The sequence below is a fragment of the Polypterus senegalus genome, chromosome 3 (genome assembly GCF_016835505.1).
Source record: "Polypterus senegalus isolate Bchr_013 chromosome 3, ASM1683550v1, whole genome shotgun sequence".
Classification (NCBI taxonomy): Eukaryota; Metazoa; Chordata; class Cladistia; order Polypteriformes; family Polypteridae; genus Polypterus; species Polypterus senegalus.
Window position 1 is genome coordinate 232,398,757 of NC_053156.1, and position 16,478 is coordinate 232,415,234.

Genomic DNA, 16,478 nt, shown 5'->3' on the forward strand with positions numbered 1-16,478 from the left:
CCTCCAGGCACTACTTACAAAAGGTTACATTGACAATCGTGTTATTTTTAAAATGTTTCCTTTTCTTAGCACAAGCACAGCTGAGAAGCTTCGATGCATGTGCTCCAAAACGCGTTGAAAAATCATGCATTTAATCACAAGCAAAGGGGAACTTCTGTCAATGCATGATTTCCTGGTACACCGATTACATTGATCAGCGCTTCCCGATTCATTTTACCCTCGCACCCCCTTGGTTTGAGAAGAAGTATGAAAAAATATGAGGTTAACACAGAAAAACAGATCACCAATTCAAGCTTTATGAATAATCGATTCGCCATCAATAATTGTTTTGGTAAAGCCATATAGTGTAATCCTCCTTCCATTTTATAATTTTCCCGCCACTAGCCATGATTAAATGAACGGTAAAAAAGTAAGAGCGAAGCGAGGGTGATTTATTCAGGCAAGCAGGCGACAGCTCAATAGCTCGAATTTGGATATAAGTAGCTTCTATTTAGTCGCCAGATATATCTTTGTTAGGAATGGAAGTTGAATTTAGTCTTTACATTTCTATGGTAAAGAAAAAGTTATGCAATGATGACTACATTTAACTATATAAAGTCAAAACTTGTTTCTGAATATATAAAGTCAAAACTTGAATATATAAAGTCAGCGCTGGAATATATAGTGGTGTGAAAAACTACTTGCCCCCTTCCTGATTTCTTATTCTTTTGCATGTTTGTCACACAAAATGTTTCTGATCATCAAACACATTTAACCATTAGTCAAATATAACACAAGTAAACACAAAATGCAGTTTTTAAATGATGGTTTTATTATTTAGGAGAAAAAATCCAAACCTACATGGCCCTGTGTGAAAACGTTATTGCCCCCTTGTTAAAAAATAACCTAACTCTGGTGTATCACACCTGAGTTCAATTTCCGTAGCCACCCCTAGGCCTGATTACTGCCACACCTGTTTCAATCAAGAAATCACTTAAATAGGAGCTGCCTGACACAGAGAAGTAGACCAAAAGCACCTCAAAAGCTAGACATCATGCCAAGATCCAAAGAAATTCAGGAACAAATGAGAACAGAAGTAATTGAGATCTATCAGTCTGGTAAAGGTTATAAAGCCATTTCTAAAGCTTTGGGACTCCAGCGAACCACAGTGAGAGCCATTATCCACAAATGGCAAAAACATGGAACAGTGGTGAACCTTCCCAGGAGTGGCCGGCCGACCAAAATTACCCCAAGAGCGCAGAGACGACTTATCCGAGAGGTCACAAAGACCCCAGGACAGCGTCTAAAGAACTGTAGGCCTCACTTGCCTCAATTAAGGTCAGTGTTCACGACTCCACCATAAGAAAGAGACTGGGCAAAAACGGCCTGCATGGCAGATTTCCAAGACGCAAACCACTGTTAAGCAAAAAGAACATTAGGGCTTGTCTCAATTTTGTTGAGAAACATTTCAATGATTGCCAAGACTTTTGGAAAAATACCTTGTGGACTGATGAGACAAAAGTTGAACTTTTTGGAAGGCAAATGTCCCGTTACATCTGGCGTAAAAGGAACACAGCATTTCAGAAAAAGAACATCATACCAACAGTAAAATATGGTGGTGGTAGTGTGATGGTCTGGGGTTGTTCTGCTGCTTCAGGACCTGGAAGGCTTGCTGTGATAGATGGAACCATGAATTCTACTGTCTACCAAAAATCCTGAAGGAGAATGTCCGGCCATCTGTTTGTCAACTCAAGCTGAAGCGATCTTGGGTGCTGCAACAGGACAATGACCCAAAACACACTAGCAAATCCACCTCTGAATGGCTGAAGAAAAACAAAATGAAGACTTTGGAGTGGCCTAGTCAAAGTCCTGACCTGAATCCAATTGAGATGCTATGGCATGACCTTAAAAAGGCGGTTCATGCTAGAAAACCCTCAAATAAAGCTGAATTACAACAATTCTGCAAAGATGAGTGGGCCAAAATTCTTCCAGAGTGCTGTAAAATACTCATTGCAAGTTATCGCAAACGCTTGATTGCAGTTATTGCTGCTAAGGGTGGCCCAATCAGTTATTAGGTTCAGGGGGCAATTACTTTTTCACACAGGGCCATGTAGGTTTGGATTTTTTTCTCCCTAAATAATAAAAACCATCATTTAAAAACTGCATTTTGTGTTTACTTGTGTTATATTTGACTAATGGTTAAATGTGTTTGATGATCAGTAACATTTTGTGTGACAAACATGCAAAAGAATAAGAAATCAGGAAGGGGGCAAATAGTTTTTCACACCACTGTATAAAGTCAAAACTTGAATATATAGCCTAAAGTCATTCCCAAATATATAAAGTCAAAACCTGAGTATATAAAGATGGCGTTGGAATATTTCGGAATATATAAAGTAAGCGCTGGAATATATAAAGTCAAAGCTTAAATATATAAAGTCAGCGTCAGAATATATAAAGTCAGCGCTGGAATCTATAAAAAATCTTGAATATATAAAGTCAGAGTCGAAATACAGGCTATAAAGTAAGCGCTGCAATATATAAAGTCAAAACTTCAATATATAAAGTCAGCATTCGAATATACAAAGTCAGCGCTGGAATATCCATCCATTTCCCAACACGTTGAATCCGACCACAGGGTCACGGGGGTCTGCTGGAGACAATCCCAGCCAACACTGGGCGCAAGGCAGGAACCAATCCTGGGCAGAGCACATGCATCATTTTCAAAACATTAACCAGTGTTTTTTTAATTTATTTTTCTGAATACGTTTTTGTTAACTTAGTTCAGTTCAGAGTCGTTTCAATCAATAGATTTTGACTTTCACTTTATATATTCAGGAGTGAGTTTATATACTTATGCATACCGACGCTGACTTTATATATTCAAGTTTTAACTTTATATATTCCGACAGTGACCTTATATATTCAAGTTTTGACTTTATATATTCTGAAGCCGACTTTATATATTCACAAAATCAATTTATTTGCCTGTTTGGCACCCCATAGTATATGTGTATGTATATATATATATATACTAGCAGACCTTGTGCGCTTCGCTGCAGTCGCTGTATTTGGAATAATTATATATCTACATGCGACTTATAGAGCTTCTTTATATACAACATTTTTGGTTTGTCCTCCTGGAGCCAAAATATATACATTTTCTCAGTGACTAATTCGTGAACATGCTACATAAAAAATAGAAACGGGAAAAACGGCAACACCGCCGGGAACAACAGTAAATGAGATAAAGTAAAAGTCTACTAAACACTAAAGTACAAAAACGAAGTAGAAAGTAACAGTAAACCGCAACACCGCCGGGAACACCGGCACACCGCAAAGAAACACTAAGTAAAAAACACGAAAGGAAAAAATACTATTCAGTAAGTACTGCGTCTAGTAAACAGTACACCAGTAAAGGAGAGAAGACTAAACACTAAGGAGAAAGAACGGCAAGACCGCGTCAGCTGCAGAGCTCAGCTCGGAGCGAAATGAAGTGAATGAAATGACGTAAATGGGAGGGGAGATGATCACGTGACTCCCTCACCCTCCCTCCACAAACACACAAACACAGTCTCTTGGATCCCAACTCTCCTTTATATGTATATATATATATATATATATATATATATATATATATATATATATATATATATATATATATATATATATATATGCCAGCAACACTCATGACAATGACAAAACAATTAAAATGTTTCTTTTTCTTTTTACTTCTCCGCTGCCAAGCGCGGGTATTTTGATATATATATATATATATAGATATAGATATAGATATAGATAGATAGATATATATATAGATATATAGATATGACAATAACACTCATATCAAAGACAAAACAATTACATTAACAATCATTTTACGTTAAAAACACATTAATAAGGAACTGAGATTTTAATTTTTTAATTCACCACATATTTGGAATCAAGATTCCAACAAATAAGTTTGCCACATAATTATAAAATGAGTATCTGACACATTATTTAGTATTGATTAATATGGATTATAAAATATTAATTTGTCACAGATTAGGGAACAAAGAATATGAAATACAACTCTACATCATAGCTAGTAACTAAGATTTTGACATTTCAGTTTTGCTCATATTTATTCATTTAGGTTCCGACACACGTATGTATCTGCCTCAGGTATTCATATTCTAATACTTCAGTTTGTTTCATTTTAAGTAATTGGTATTTTGACACATTGGGTTCCTTCGTAAGTAAGAAAATTAGATTTTTATTCATCAGTTTGCACCATATTGGGAAAATGAAGGCTTGGTGTTTTAGTTTGCCTTGTGTTGAGATTCTAACATCAATTTGACATGTTTAAAAATCAAAACTGTGAAACAGCAGTTTGCCTCAGATTAAGGAACTGAAATTATAAAACGGTGGTTTTCCTCATTATTGTGACCTAGAGTTTTGTAACATAACTAACTCATTCTGTGGTGGCACAGTGGTTACTGCTGTCATCTCACTGCTTCAGCGTACTGGGTTTGAATTCTTTCCTGATTACGGCATGTGTGGAGATTTCACCTTCCTTCTCCTAGAGTCTATGTGGCTTTTTCACCAGGTCTTTAATGCAGCATCTCAAAGACAAGCAGGTTAAATTAATGAGAGCGTAACTGACCAGCGTGAGTGAGTGTGGACATGTGACTGATTTGGTTTATAACTTCTGCCCTATACTACACGCTCCCACAACTGTGAACTGGATTAGCAGGTTAGAAAATGGGGGCACGGAGTGTGAAATATCAGTTTCCCTCAAATTATGAAATTAAGATTATATGATTAATAAACATGAATTGAGACTATTTGGCTTTACTTCCATGTGAAATGAGATCCTAATACATAAGTTTGCATATTTAGGAAATGGGAATGTGACACTTCAGTTTACTTCATAATTCATAAAGATTCTAATACTTCATATTGTCTCATATTTTGGAATTCAAATTTTGATGCATCAATTTGCTTACATGATGTAGCTTATTCTCTAGGGTATGGTTTGATTCTTCTTAGGTGTTGTTATTAACTAGTTGACTTTCTTTTGAGCCATGTACTGCTCATTCCCTCTTCTGCCAGGCCTCTGCACTTTCCTGTCCTCCAAAGGATCAAAGACAGAGTCTTTCAACTTGTTTATGGCCAGACTTCCTGTCTTGACAGTCTCTTCAAGTCATATGGCCTTACTGTGCGTTTCTTTACAAATCCAAATAGGAAATGAAAAATACACACAAGAGTGAAATTGTAGTGCCTGGTAAGCACATGTGCCAAGAGACACGGTGAATGACAAATGCTCCTAGTCTGTCTACACTCGATTTAGAAGAGGTTTGTTATTTAACAGATGTATCATATCCTCTTCGTGAGATACGAGAGCCAGTCGGGAACCAAGGCCCTTGGAAGTACATATGTTTTGTTTGTTAAATTGGGAGGCAGGACTGAGTGATGAAGATTTCCTCTCAAGTGTATGCCAGCCACCTCTCTGGCAACACTTAAAGGAGGAGGTGACTGAAAATCATCTTCCTGCGGTTGCCTGCTCTACTTGCTTCTGTCCTAGATAACTTTTCCCTTTTTTGATCACATTGAAAAATAGTCCCTGAAAAGGGAGAGAGAGACCCAAATTGTGTGTCATTGAGCGGAAAAGCTTAAAATAAAGCTTTTCATTCTTTAGGGAGTCTGGCAAAATGTCCTTGTCCCAATGTATTTTAAGAAGGCTTATATCTCAAAGCTTTTGTTGGAACAGCCGTGGTAGGCCTCAGGTGATGAAGGACCATCACTGGTGTCACAGGGTACCACTTAAAAAGTCATTGTCCTGTACCAAGGCAAATAAATTGAAGTCAAGGCAAATAAGTGTAAGGCCTGGAAGTTCACCATTTCAGAGCCCACCCACCACCAGCTACTTTTTTTCTCAAATCACTTACTGTACCCTGCTCATCTACTCCTGTAGTCGGATTCACATGACAGGAGCTTAGATTGTACTATTGACATACTGAGGCTGTTGTATCCTATAACTGCATGCTTCTTATTATAAACCTGCTTGTTTCACATCACCTTCATAGTGAACCAAGAGAATTAAAGTAACACAAAACAAAAACAAAGATTGATGTCAGCAGGTTTGTTCAAAGGAAGGATGTTTTGTTAAACAAGATTCCAGAAATGTACTTGTTGAGAACTGGTTAGATGCATGGATGGATTAAAAGGCAGAAGTCTACGTGACCATCATCATCAAGTCCTTCCATGAGAACCCTAAATCCAAAGAGGACTGTTTTACTTATGTTAGGTAGAATGTCCAGAGGGGACTGGGCAGTCTAATGGTCTGGAATCCCTACAGATTTTATTTTTTTCTCCAGCCGTCTGGAGTTTTTTTTTGTTTTTTCTGTCCCTCCTGGCCATTGGACCTTACTCTTATTCTATGTTAATTAATGTTGACTTATTTTGTTTTCTTATTGTGTCTTTTATTTTTCTATTCTTTATTATGTAAAGCACTTTGAGCTACTGTTTGTATTAAAATGTGCTATATAAATAAATGTTGTTGAAGAGCTTTCAGAGTCCTCCTAGAATGGCTGACATACCTATGAATGTTCTCTGATAGACTCGAAAATGCACACTACTCCATACTAGTTTGTATGTTCATAATAATCAGTGTCAATTTTCTATTTCTTTTAAATAATTCCTCTTAGATTAATTGTTTTTATGAGAACAGCATTGTGTTTTACTCTGGCAAAACTGCCATCTCAGTGCTTGGACAATAATTAGATTCCTAGCTTTCAGGGTGGAGTCAGTATATTCCTTCTATGTTCAAGTCTTTCAGAAAGATCAAGGAGTCTAAAGGCATGCTGTTTGGTTATTTGGTACCTCCAAATTGGCCATGGTTTTATGAATGTGCTCTACCATAAACTGGTGTCTCTTCCCATTCTGTTCCCCCACTTCTGTTTTTTGCTTCTGAGTTGATTATGAGTTTTTATGTCATCTCTAATATTTTTTTTTCTCTGCAAGTCAAGCCTTACCTTTATGATTTTTTTAAATATTGCCATTAGAACTTTGGTTGATATGATACCATGCATTGCTACGGTGTGTGACCTGTCTGCTTGCATGTGATGTGAGTGGGCTCTGTACACATAGACTCATATATCATCTTAGTTAACCACATACTTAGTAATTGGCTGCACCTCGTGACTATAAAACAGGGCAAACTTGTTTCCTGAGCAATTTAATTTAAGGAAGAGTGTAGGTTCTTAAGTTTTGCCTGTTTAGTGAATTAAGGATTGTTTAGTCTGTTAAATTGGGTGCCAGTCTTTAATCCTTTGGTGTAATGTCCCCTTCTAGGTTTAGACCTGTTAAAGAAGAATCTGTGTCTCTCAATACAATAGAAAAACGCATTTCCCGTTACTTTTCTGTTCGATTTGCATGACACATTCTCTCCATATCTCACCCAAATTACCTGTTAGTCTCATCCTATCTTTTGGCATCACAATGCTCTTCTTTTCTCAGTCACCTTCCACTCCAAATGTCCTAGACCTGTTTGTTCTTCTCATGTCAGCTTAGTAACAGTTTTTGTGTTTTCCTCTTCTACTTTATTCAGAGCATGCTCATCTCAGTCCTTCCTCATTTTTTTATTTTTTATATTATAGAGATAAAATTATTGACCATAAAAATATACGCCACACATTCAGAGAGTACTATAAGTCCTTATATTCTACTCAGTTTAAAGTAGATAAGACACAATCTAATTAATTTTTGATGCATTATGAATAGCACAGCTAGATACTCTTAGTGCAGAGGAACTGCACTAGGGAACCTCTGACACTCGCAGATTTACAGGACGCTATAAGCTCACTCCAAAGTGGGAAAGCAGCAGGCCCTGATGGCTACACAGTGGAATTTTATTAAAGAAATTTTAAAATAAGTTCAAATAAGTTAGTTCCATTGTTACTAACAATGTTTAAAGACACTAGAGACAACAAAAGCATTAATTACCATATTTCCAGGGAAAAATAAGGACTTTTTGCAATGTGTATCATACAGACCAATTTCACTTCTGAATAATGATGTTAAGATACTCTCCAAAGTTCTAGCTAAAAGGACTGAGAAAGTGCTTCCTTATGTAATATCACAAGTCCAGACTGGATTTATTTAAGGCAGATGCTTAGCTTCTAATCTTCAACACTTTAATGTATTATACTCACTCATAAAATCTAACATACCAGTGTTTCTATTATACTTGTAATTGGACCCAGAAAAAAGATTTGACATGGTTGAATGGGCCTACCTATTTCACCATATTGCAAAAATGTGGGTTTGGCCCAAACATATGTGCATGAAGTAAACTTTTTTATACATGTCCAGAAGCCTCAGTCTGTATTAACAACATTATTTCAAACTACTTCAACCTAGAACATGATATAGGACAAATTTTGAGTCACTGACAATTCATTTTTGAAATGTATATGAGATAAAGATTGCCAGAGAAGGACTTGAATAGAAAATATCACTATATGCAGATGATATGGTACTATATACTGTATATCAGACCCACAAACCTCCGTACCAGCAGTCCTTAATCCACTAACAGAATTTCAACCCATTAACAGCCGAGTTTAGTGTATTCCCAGATGGGCTTAAAGTGGAGAAGGACAAATTGATTGGAATTACTTAAACAGCACTATTGACATGTAGACTTATCTTGCTCAGCTAGAAGAAACCCAGCACACCTGTTAGTCAGTGTGTGACTAATTTTCTATACTATTGGAAATAGAAAAAAATCAAATTTTCACTTCTGTTCAATTTTTTTTTTAAATAGAGCATTTATATCAGTAAAAATAACATTCTCCCTTCGTTGTTGTTTTAAAAGATTTGCTCTTGTTGTTGGCTCTCTTCTGTTTCTCTTGTGTGGGGGTTGAATTTTACTTTGTTAAATTTGTCTTGATTGTATGGAATATTATTTTCTTGTTGCATAAGTCAGACTTGATCATATGGAATGATTTTTTTTCAAATAAAATCAATAAAAAAGTCCTTCCACCTTTTGATTTATGTTTCACCACCAGGTTACTCCTCATACAGCTTGCAATAAATTGTCTCTTCAATGCCAGACAAACTAATATTAATTAAAATTAATAATTAATAATAATGTATGCCTGAATTAAATTTAAGCAATTTCTTTCACCATCATTTATGATCATTAGAAACATGATCTTTTTAAAAGAGGATGTAGTATATGTCAAAGAGGAAAATGGTACTGTAGTCTCAACAAGACAAATCTGTGTCCATTCTTAATTTATAAGAGATTAGGAAACATGCTCTCGGATTCTTTTAAGTGTGTTCTCAGCTACTCAAGAAGTCTGTATAACAAACTGGTTAAAATACAGGCCCAAAATTAAACCTTGCTGCTATTACAGACCCTCTAGACTATGAGATCAAGCAGAAATCAATTGCATTTCTCAGTATACGTATGATGAAGCTATTTTTGTTTTCTTTCTTTGACTTGTTGTCCATTTAAGTTTATTATTTTCCAAGACTGGAAATTTCCAACAAAAAAAAAATCTGAGTGACATTCTTAGTCAATGCATTATATAGGATGGGACTATATAAAAGAAGGACTTGTGAGCTTCTGGGAGAAAAAAAAGGGTGCCCTTATTTAGCTCTGCTTCAAGAGAATCATGTCATTTTAAGCTTTGTGGGTTTCTTGTTGGCTTCCTACCATGCAATAAGTAGCATTTTGTTTCTCAACGTGGAATAAGAGGACAAAGCAGACCCAGACCTTTGTGTCAAGTTACTTATAAAGACAGAGCATAAGAGTGAAAAAATGGTTTACCATGTTGTGATTTTCTCTTTTTGTTGATTCATTTTAACTATTAAAGCTTAGGTGTCACTAGATATCTGTGTCTGTCCACTTGACTGCTCACCTAAGGGCATTAGCAGTATGCAATTCCTCAGTTCTTTTTTCTTTTTTATTCCTTTCTGAAGTTAGCAGTTACAGTTACTGTCCACAGAGTTAGTGGGGAGGTTAAACAGTCCTTCACTTCCCATTAACTGTTCAATCTGTGATGTGTGAATTACATCCATTACATTTCCATTAGTCATCTTTGCCTTTATCTCTCTTTTGAATTCACTATAGATGCCCGGATGGATTAATAGAGTGGCCTACTAGCCAGTTATTTTTTTTGAGGTGTCACTTTATGGTCTTTATAAGGCTAAGCTGAAGCAGTAGATCCATCCTTTCTCTGGGCCCTCCTGGTCCCAGACCAAACATCAGCAAATACCATCACTTAATGGGAGTCTGGTTAACATTCTCTAACCTCACCAGCCTATAAGCTGTTCTGATACAACCAACAGCAATCCTGGCATGCAAACACAGTATATCCCCTTTGACAGAGAACTGAGTGGTTGCCTCATGACTTTAGATTGATAGGCACTATTTTGAACATACTTTTTTTGATGCAACTAAAATATTTAAAATTGCAAGATGAGGCACAAAAATACAATAAGTAGTAGTGACGGTGTGCCCTTTTTATTTTCACTCTCACAATGCTTATTAGTGTTTAGTAAAAACTGATACATTTTTAAAAATACATATGAGGAGAAATACTTCAAAAACTTCACTTGACTTAATCACAACAATATTCAGTTCATACAATTTCTGAAAACGAATTCAGCACCGCGCAAAACCGACAGCTATTTATATACAAACACAAAGTACCAATAAATTTCGACAAACTACTTTAACAATGGAATGCTTGCAACATTTTGGGCGCACATTTTGGGAACCACTGCATTTAATTTTTAGTTTATGGTTTTGCTGAGTTCCTGTCTTTCAGTTTGATTTTGTTTTTGTACAGATACATTGGGTTATTAATTTTCTGGTAATGACTTGCTTTGAATTTTGTTTGATATTTTTTCACTTCATTTTTAAAGGTTTTTCCCAGTCAGTGATATTTACTAAAGTGTTCAGTAGACGAACAGGATATCCCAGGAAACAAATGCTGCAGTCAGTGGCACAAACCTTTTAAGGTCTATCTTTTCGGAGCAGATAGCACAATTGTTGTGAACATTAAACACAGTCAGGTCATGGAGATTGTTATTTAATTAACCTTTCATCATTTTACTAAGATAGCACCAGAGTCAAAATTACAAAATAAAGTAAAAGTACTTTACAAAGTAAAGTAAAAATGGTTATTCCTTTTCTAATTAAGTTCCTTTTTTCTTTTTGTTTGTTGATCAAGTGCTAAATATCTCAGACAATTCCACTTTTGTAAAGAAGCTGTACTGAAGTACATAAGGAATAATAAAAAATCAAAACAATAACAAATAAAAAATAAAACTTTAAAACAAAATTAGGTGAAAAAGGAAATATTAATGCGTTCTTGACAGTGGCAAGGATAATGTGCCAAGGCTTTGAATATTTGGTTCACTTAATATGTCCTTTTGTAAAGAGAAAGAAGATCCAGTCAGGGATAATTCTGAGGAAGAGCAGTCAAATCAGAGCTGTCTGGTTATGCTGATCAAATGCTCATATCTAAGCCTAATTACTCCTGTTTACAAATTAAATTGTTTTCAGAAAACACCTTCAAGCAAAATATCATCACTTTGGTAAAATGCTCACTTCAGCTAACAAATATAGTTATAATAAAAAAAATATATGATGTTATTTTTTATTTTTGGTGGCCCTCATTTTGCCTATATCAACTGATTCTTATTTGAGTGGGTGAAATAAAGGCTGCCATGATTTCTTGATTGTCTGGGTTAAGTATGTTATTTTTTTGACAGCCTTGCCATGAGGGAACACATGGCTGTAGGGTAAATTGACAGCCAATATCTGGCCTGGTTGGCACTGACTGAGACTGACTGGTCAGCATGTGAACTGCTAGAGTTTAGATTGGCAGCACTACTCTGAAGCTTTTGAATACAAATCATTTTGCACTTCCCCCTCAAGTCAGCCCTCCTAAAAACAATGCAGCAAGCAAGGTACACTCAATTTGTATGTGCTGCAAAGCTGTAAATATGAGATGATCTCATCTTCAAGTTTCGGGTGATTTTAACTGAAGGTCATAAACTAAACTGCGACTTTGCAGAGCATTTGTGGTAAACACAAGCTCTTGCTGAATCAGAGTGCCTTGAATTTATTTATAGTGAGCATTTATTAAGTGAGTTATGAGATCAGCAGACCGAATCAGAGGACACTGCTTACACGTGGCCTTGGAGTCCTATAGTTCTAGTTTTTCATAAAGCTCAGCAATTTCTAGCTTGGCACAGATCTTGTTCTGCCAGTGGCTACAGCTGCAGATGGGAGCCGGGTTTTGATTTTCCTAGGAGGGGGTCCCTGATTTCTGTATCTTAATCCTTTCTTTTTTCTTCCCCACAGATCCTGAATCCCAGCGTAAGCGCACTGTACAGAATGTCCTGGATTTGAGACAAAACCTGGAGGTTACCATGTCCAGTCTGAGGGGGTCACAACTTTCTCATAGGTATGTTACAATTTGTGAAGTGGACAGTTTTCTGTCTGTGAGAGAGGGTCATTCAGTCCATTAGGGTAGTTTTATTGTTTATCAGTTAAGGTGTCCTAACTTCTCATTGAGATGTGCTGTTTAAGTTGAACTACATGAATCAGTAGATTTGTTGTAGATATTCATATTATCCAAACTGCTGAACCAAGAGATGATTCAGCAATTGTAAGGAAAAAAACAAGCAAGGATCAATTAGTCAGATAATCAAATGAAAATCAATCACCCCAAAACACAATATGTGAATGAAAAATCAGAGCTGAAAAGTCATGAGATAAAGTCCTAACTACCTGAATTGATCTGAACTCTAGCTATTGCCCAGATTTGTTTCCATAGTTCAAAAACTCTAAGACATCAGATACCACGACTGAATACAACCTGACTTACTGGGTGTCACTAGCTGATAATGAGAGTTGTTACTAATGAAAATAGTACAACAAACTGAGGCACACATAATCAAAATCCCACACCAAAACGGCCTTACAGGAACATTAACAAAATAATGAAAAAAATATATTTGTTATTGGCAATGTATGAAATGCAGGCATTGTACAGAATGCCTGGTGTATTTAAGCAAAGTATGAAATATCCAAATTATTTTAATATTATATATACTTTCCCTAGGCATTGTATGTAATACCTAGGCATTATATGCTATATTGGCAAAGTATTGTCTTTCATACTTTGACATCCAATTTTTGGCATTCTATACATTGCCTAGGCATTCTATACAATGCCTGCATTTCATACGTTGCCGGTAACATAATCGCTACATTCAAATGACTTCAAAAATCAAGAAAATAGTGTAGAATTGCAAAAACAATCTTCAAAACCAAAGAGTCATAATATGGTGATGAAACTGATGCTTATACATTGCACTGAGAGAGGAGGACATTACAGTTTTCTTTAACCTTGCACTTCAAAGTAAAACTGGACATCATATCCCAGATGTCTGTGTTTTACTAATCTTGTCCTTCTCTCTAAAACATCAATAATTTGATACATTTTTTACAAGTACCCACCAAACACAAATCCTAACCCACACCTCTCTTCTAAAGTCATTGATGCCTCATGTGTTAGTCATAATTATAGGTCTGCTCACCCTGAGAATTCTGGGATACAAATTGCTTGGTTAAATCAACAACCTCTGTGGTGCGGGAGCAGCATTTTTCAGTAAACTTTGTGTCACATGTTGAATCAACTGTTTTCACATTTTTGGCCGTCAGTGCCTATAACCTTGATTAGGAATTTTGGATGGGTGAGAACCTTAAAACTGTGAACAATCACAAGTCCCAGGGAATGAGACTTCCTGTGTCTACCCTACCACCTTGGTGTTACCTGACCAGTTTAGTGACCTTCATCCTCTGCGTCCATTGACAGTGAAAACAAGCCCACAGGTCTTTTTCTAATCATTCCCCACTTTGGAATACTAAACATCAGCCATTCCCCAGCCCCAGAAAGTTGTATAGCTCCTTTGAGGTCACCTGTGTGTAATAGCCATACACTTGAGCACTTAGTGCTAAACCTGCAGAGTCATCACTTAACCTTCAAGATGGATTCATCACAATGTTGCATCTAAACTCTTGTATGCTATAAAAAATGTAATAAAACCCAGATGAAATGAAAGCCTCAGTAAGGTGTGTGCTTATACTAACGGGCTGCTGATGCCATTAGGCATATGAGGCTTTTAGAGCTTTCACAGAGTATCATGGAGAGTGACAATCTCGGCAATGCCATACCAGTAATGCCTTTAATTAGTGATGACTTAATGCACACCGTAGTGCGCAGAATAGGGAAAATGGCCGGCTTAGCATGCAGCCTGCTTGACCTATGTAGGAGAGCTGAGGGGATGTGAGCTGCTGATGGCGCCGTCTGCACTGAAAGAAGCCATTCTTTTTATTAAGTCTGTTCTACACTTTTGAGGATTTAAAGAGTACATACAGAAATTAGGCAACTGTTGAAATTCTCTACCTTAAGTATGCTTCTGGAACTCAGCCCACTTGCCCTTTCTCCTTAACATCCATCTATTTTCCAGCCTGCTCATCCAATTTAGAGACATGGATCACAGGATCTTATCCTGGCAGTAGTGAATAAAGGGCAGGAAACAAACCAGGATAGGGCATCAGTCCACTACAGGGTGCACACACACACAAACACACTAATCATACTGGATGGCTGCAGAATCCTGAGTTTGTTTCCCGACCTAAACACTGCATGTTTGGAGTTTGCATATACTCGCCATGTCTCTTTAACATGAAGTTTTCCTCTCATAGATACAAAGGCAAAAAAAAACTTTCCTTGGCAAATGCCTTTCATGGTGAAAAAAGCTGCAGGATATTCCTTAATGTCCTGCTGAATCTGCTGATGTTTCATGAAGTGAGAGAAACACCTTGTTCTCATCGTGTCAGTTAAGTGGCACCAAATCTTTGTTTCGTGGGGCTTCCCTGGGAACATTTTGTTTTAAAGTGTCTATTATAGCAGGTACATTCTGTGCTGCTGAGCTTGTAAAACGCTGCCAGGCTGTACTGTTGATAAAGTAGGTCTGTGACTTGGGTGTTAATTATGCTTTTGAGCTACAACTAACCTAGCCAGTGTAGGGTGGACCGGTGATATAAGTGATGGTCTCCCAAGTATTCTGGCTCGGTTCCCAATCCCTTTTGCCTGATTGGTGGGACTATAAAGTGAAAAGGATATGTAAACCTAGGCTGGAAACTGTGGATTGAAGCAAAATCTGGAAATCATAATGTTCTCCAGGGTTCTCCTGTTCCTATACAATAGGCCTGCTGCAGTCAACAAAACTATACACATTGACTATATACAATACTAAGCCAAGGTCTTATGCCAACAAAGAAATGTATTTTTAAGCTAGGTATCCAGACATTTACTTGTGAAATTATTATTAGAATAAATACAAACAATGATATCATAAAAAGTAATGTTTTTTTTTTTCGACAAACTTATCCAAAACTCTCCTTGATGTACCCAGGACATTCCATGCATTTCTTGAATTTTACCCATAGCTCACCTGATTAAAATTAACAAGGCAGTGAACAGCCAAATCAGATTAAAAGTTTATCAAATAAATGTGTGCATCGGATTGTAGTAACCACATCTTCTAGAGTGCATTGATAAAAAGACTGGAAGTTGACAGACAATAAATCATTGTTTTGTATCAACAAGTCAAATGTCAGGAAGTAGTAGCACACAGAAATGGATCTGAAGATGTGTTGTTCAAGGTGTGTTAAAACCTATGAAGGAAACTGGGCAAGTCAAAGACAGAAAACACTGTGGAAGACCCTACAGCTGTCTTCATCTGATAAACAGTATGTAGGTCACTTCCTTAAGGGACAGAAGGAAATCCAGTGAAGTTGTTGATCAGCGTCTGGCATGTGGCACAAAACAATATGCTTTAATTGTGGAATTAAGTCTTAAAAGAAATTGTCTTGTAGGGTGTATTGCAGCTAAGAAAACATTCCTACAGAATGGCAGCAAGCAGAGTAGATTGCAGTATGCAAAAGAACATAAATCACGAAGTGACAAGCAGTGGTCCAAAGCTTTATGGAATAATGACTCTAAATTTGAAATTGTTGGTTCAAAAAGGCAGAAGTATGCCAGAAGAAAAGCTAGCAAAAAGTACATTAATGCTTGTGTGCAGCCTTGTGTTAAGCTTAGTGGTGGCTCTGTCACTGTTCAGTTTAGCACTTTGGGACAGTGGTGTCAAACAACTCTTCGAAGGCCTCAGTACCTGCAGGATTTCACTCCAGCCACTTTCTGCTGTGAATGGAATAGACTTCTTTTGCCTCAGTTTTAAATGACTTGCTTTTTATGATTCAGATGCCTTAATTGTTTCTTTTTTTCCTTTATCAGTACATAAACAATAATAATATGCAAAGCGAGCCAACAAATGACCACCTAACTCAGGAATCTTAAACTCAGTTCCTCAATGACCACCATTTTTATTGCAACAAATTTCATAGTTAAGTCTCAATT

The 16,478-nt window shown here is 36.7% G+C and overlaps 1 protein-coding gene across 9 annotated transcripts in view; it reads left to right on the top strand.

The window, feature by feature from the left end:
* Window positions 1-16,478, top strand: part of LOC120525970 (neuron navigator 1-like) — a 365,228-nt gene that overhangs the window by 174,419 nt on the left and 174,331 nt on the right. For all 9 annotated transcript variants that reach the window (XM_039748733.1, XM_039748732.1, XM_039748735.1 and 6 more), the window contains one exon: window positions 12,350-12,452. In XM_039748733.1, the coding sequence (XP_039604667.1) occupies window positions 12,350-12,452 (103 nt within the window). The remainder of the gene's footprint in view (window positions 1-12,349; window positions 12,453-16,478) is intronic.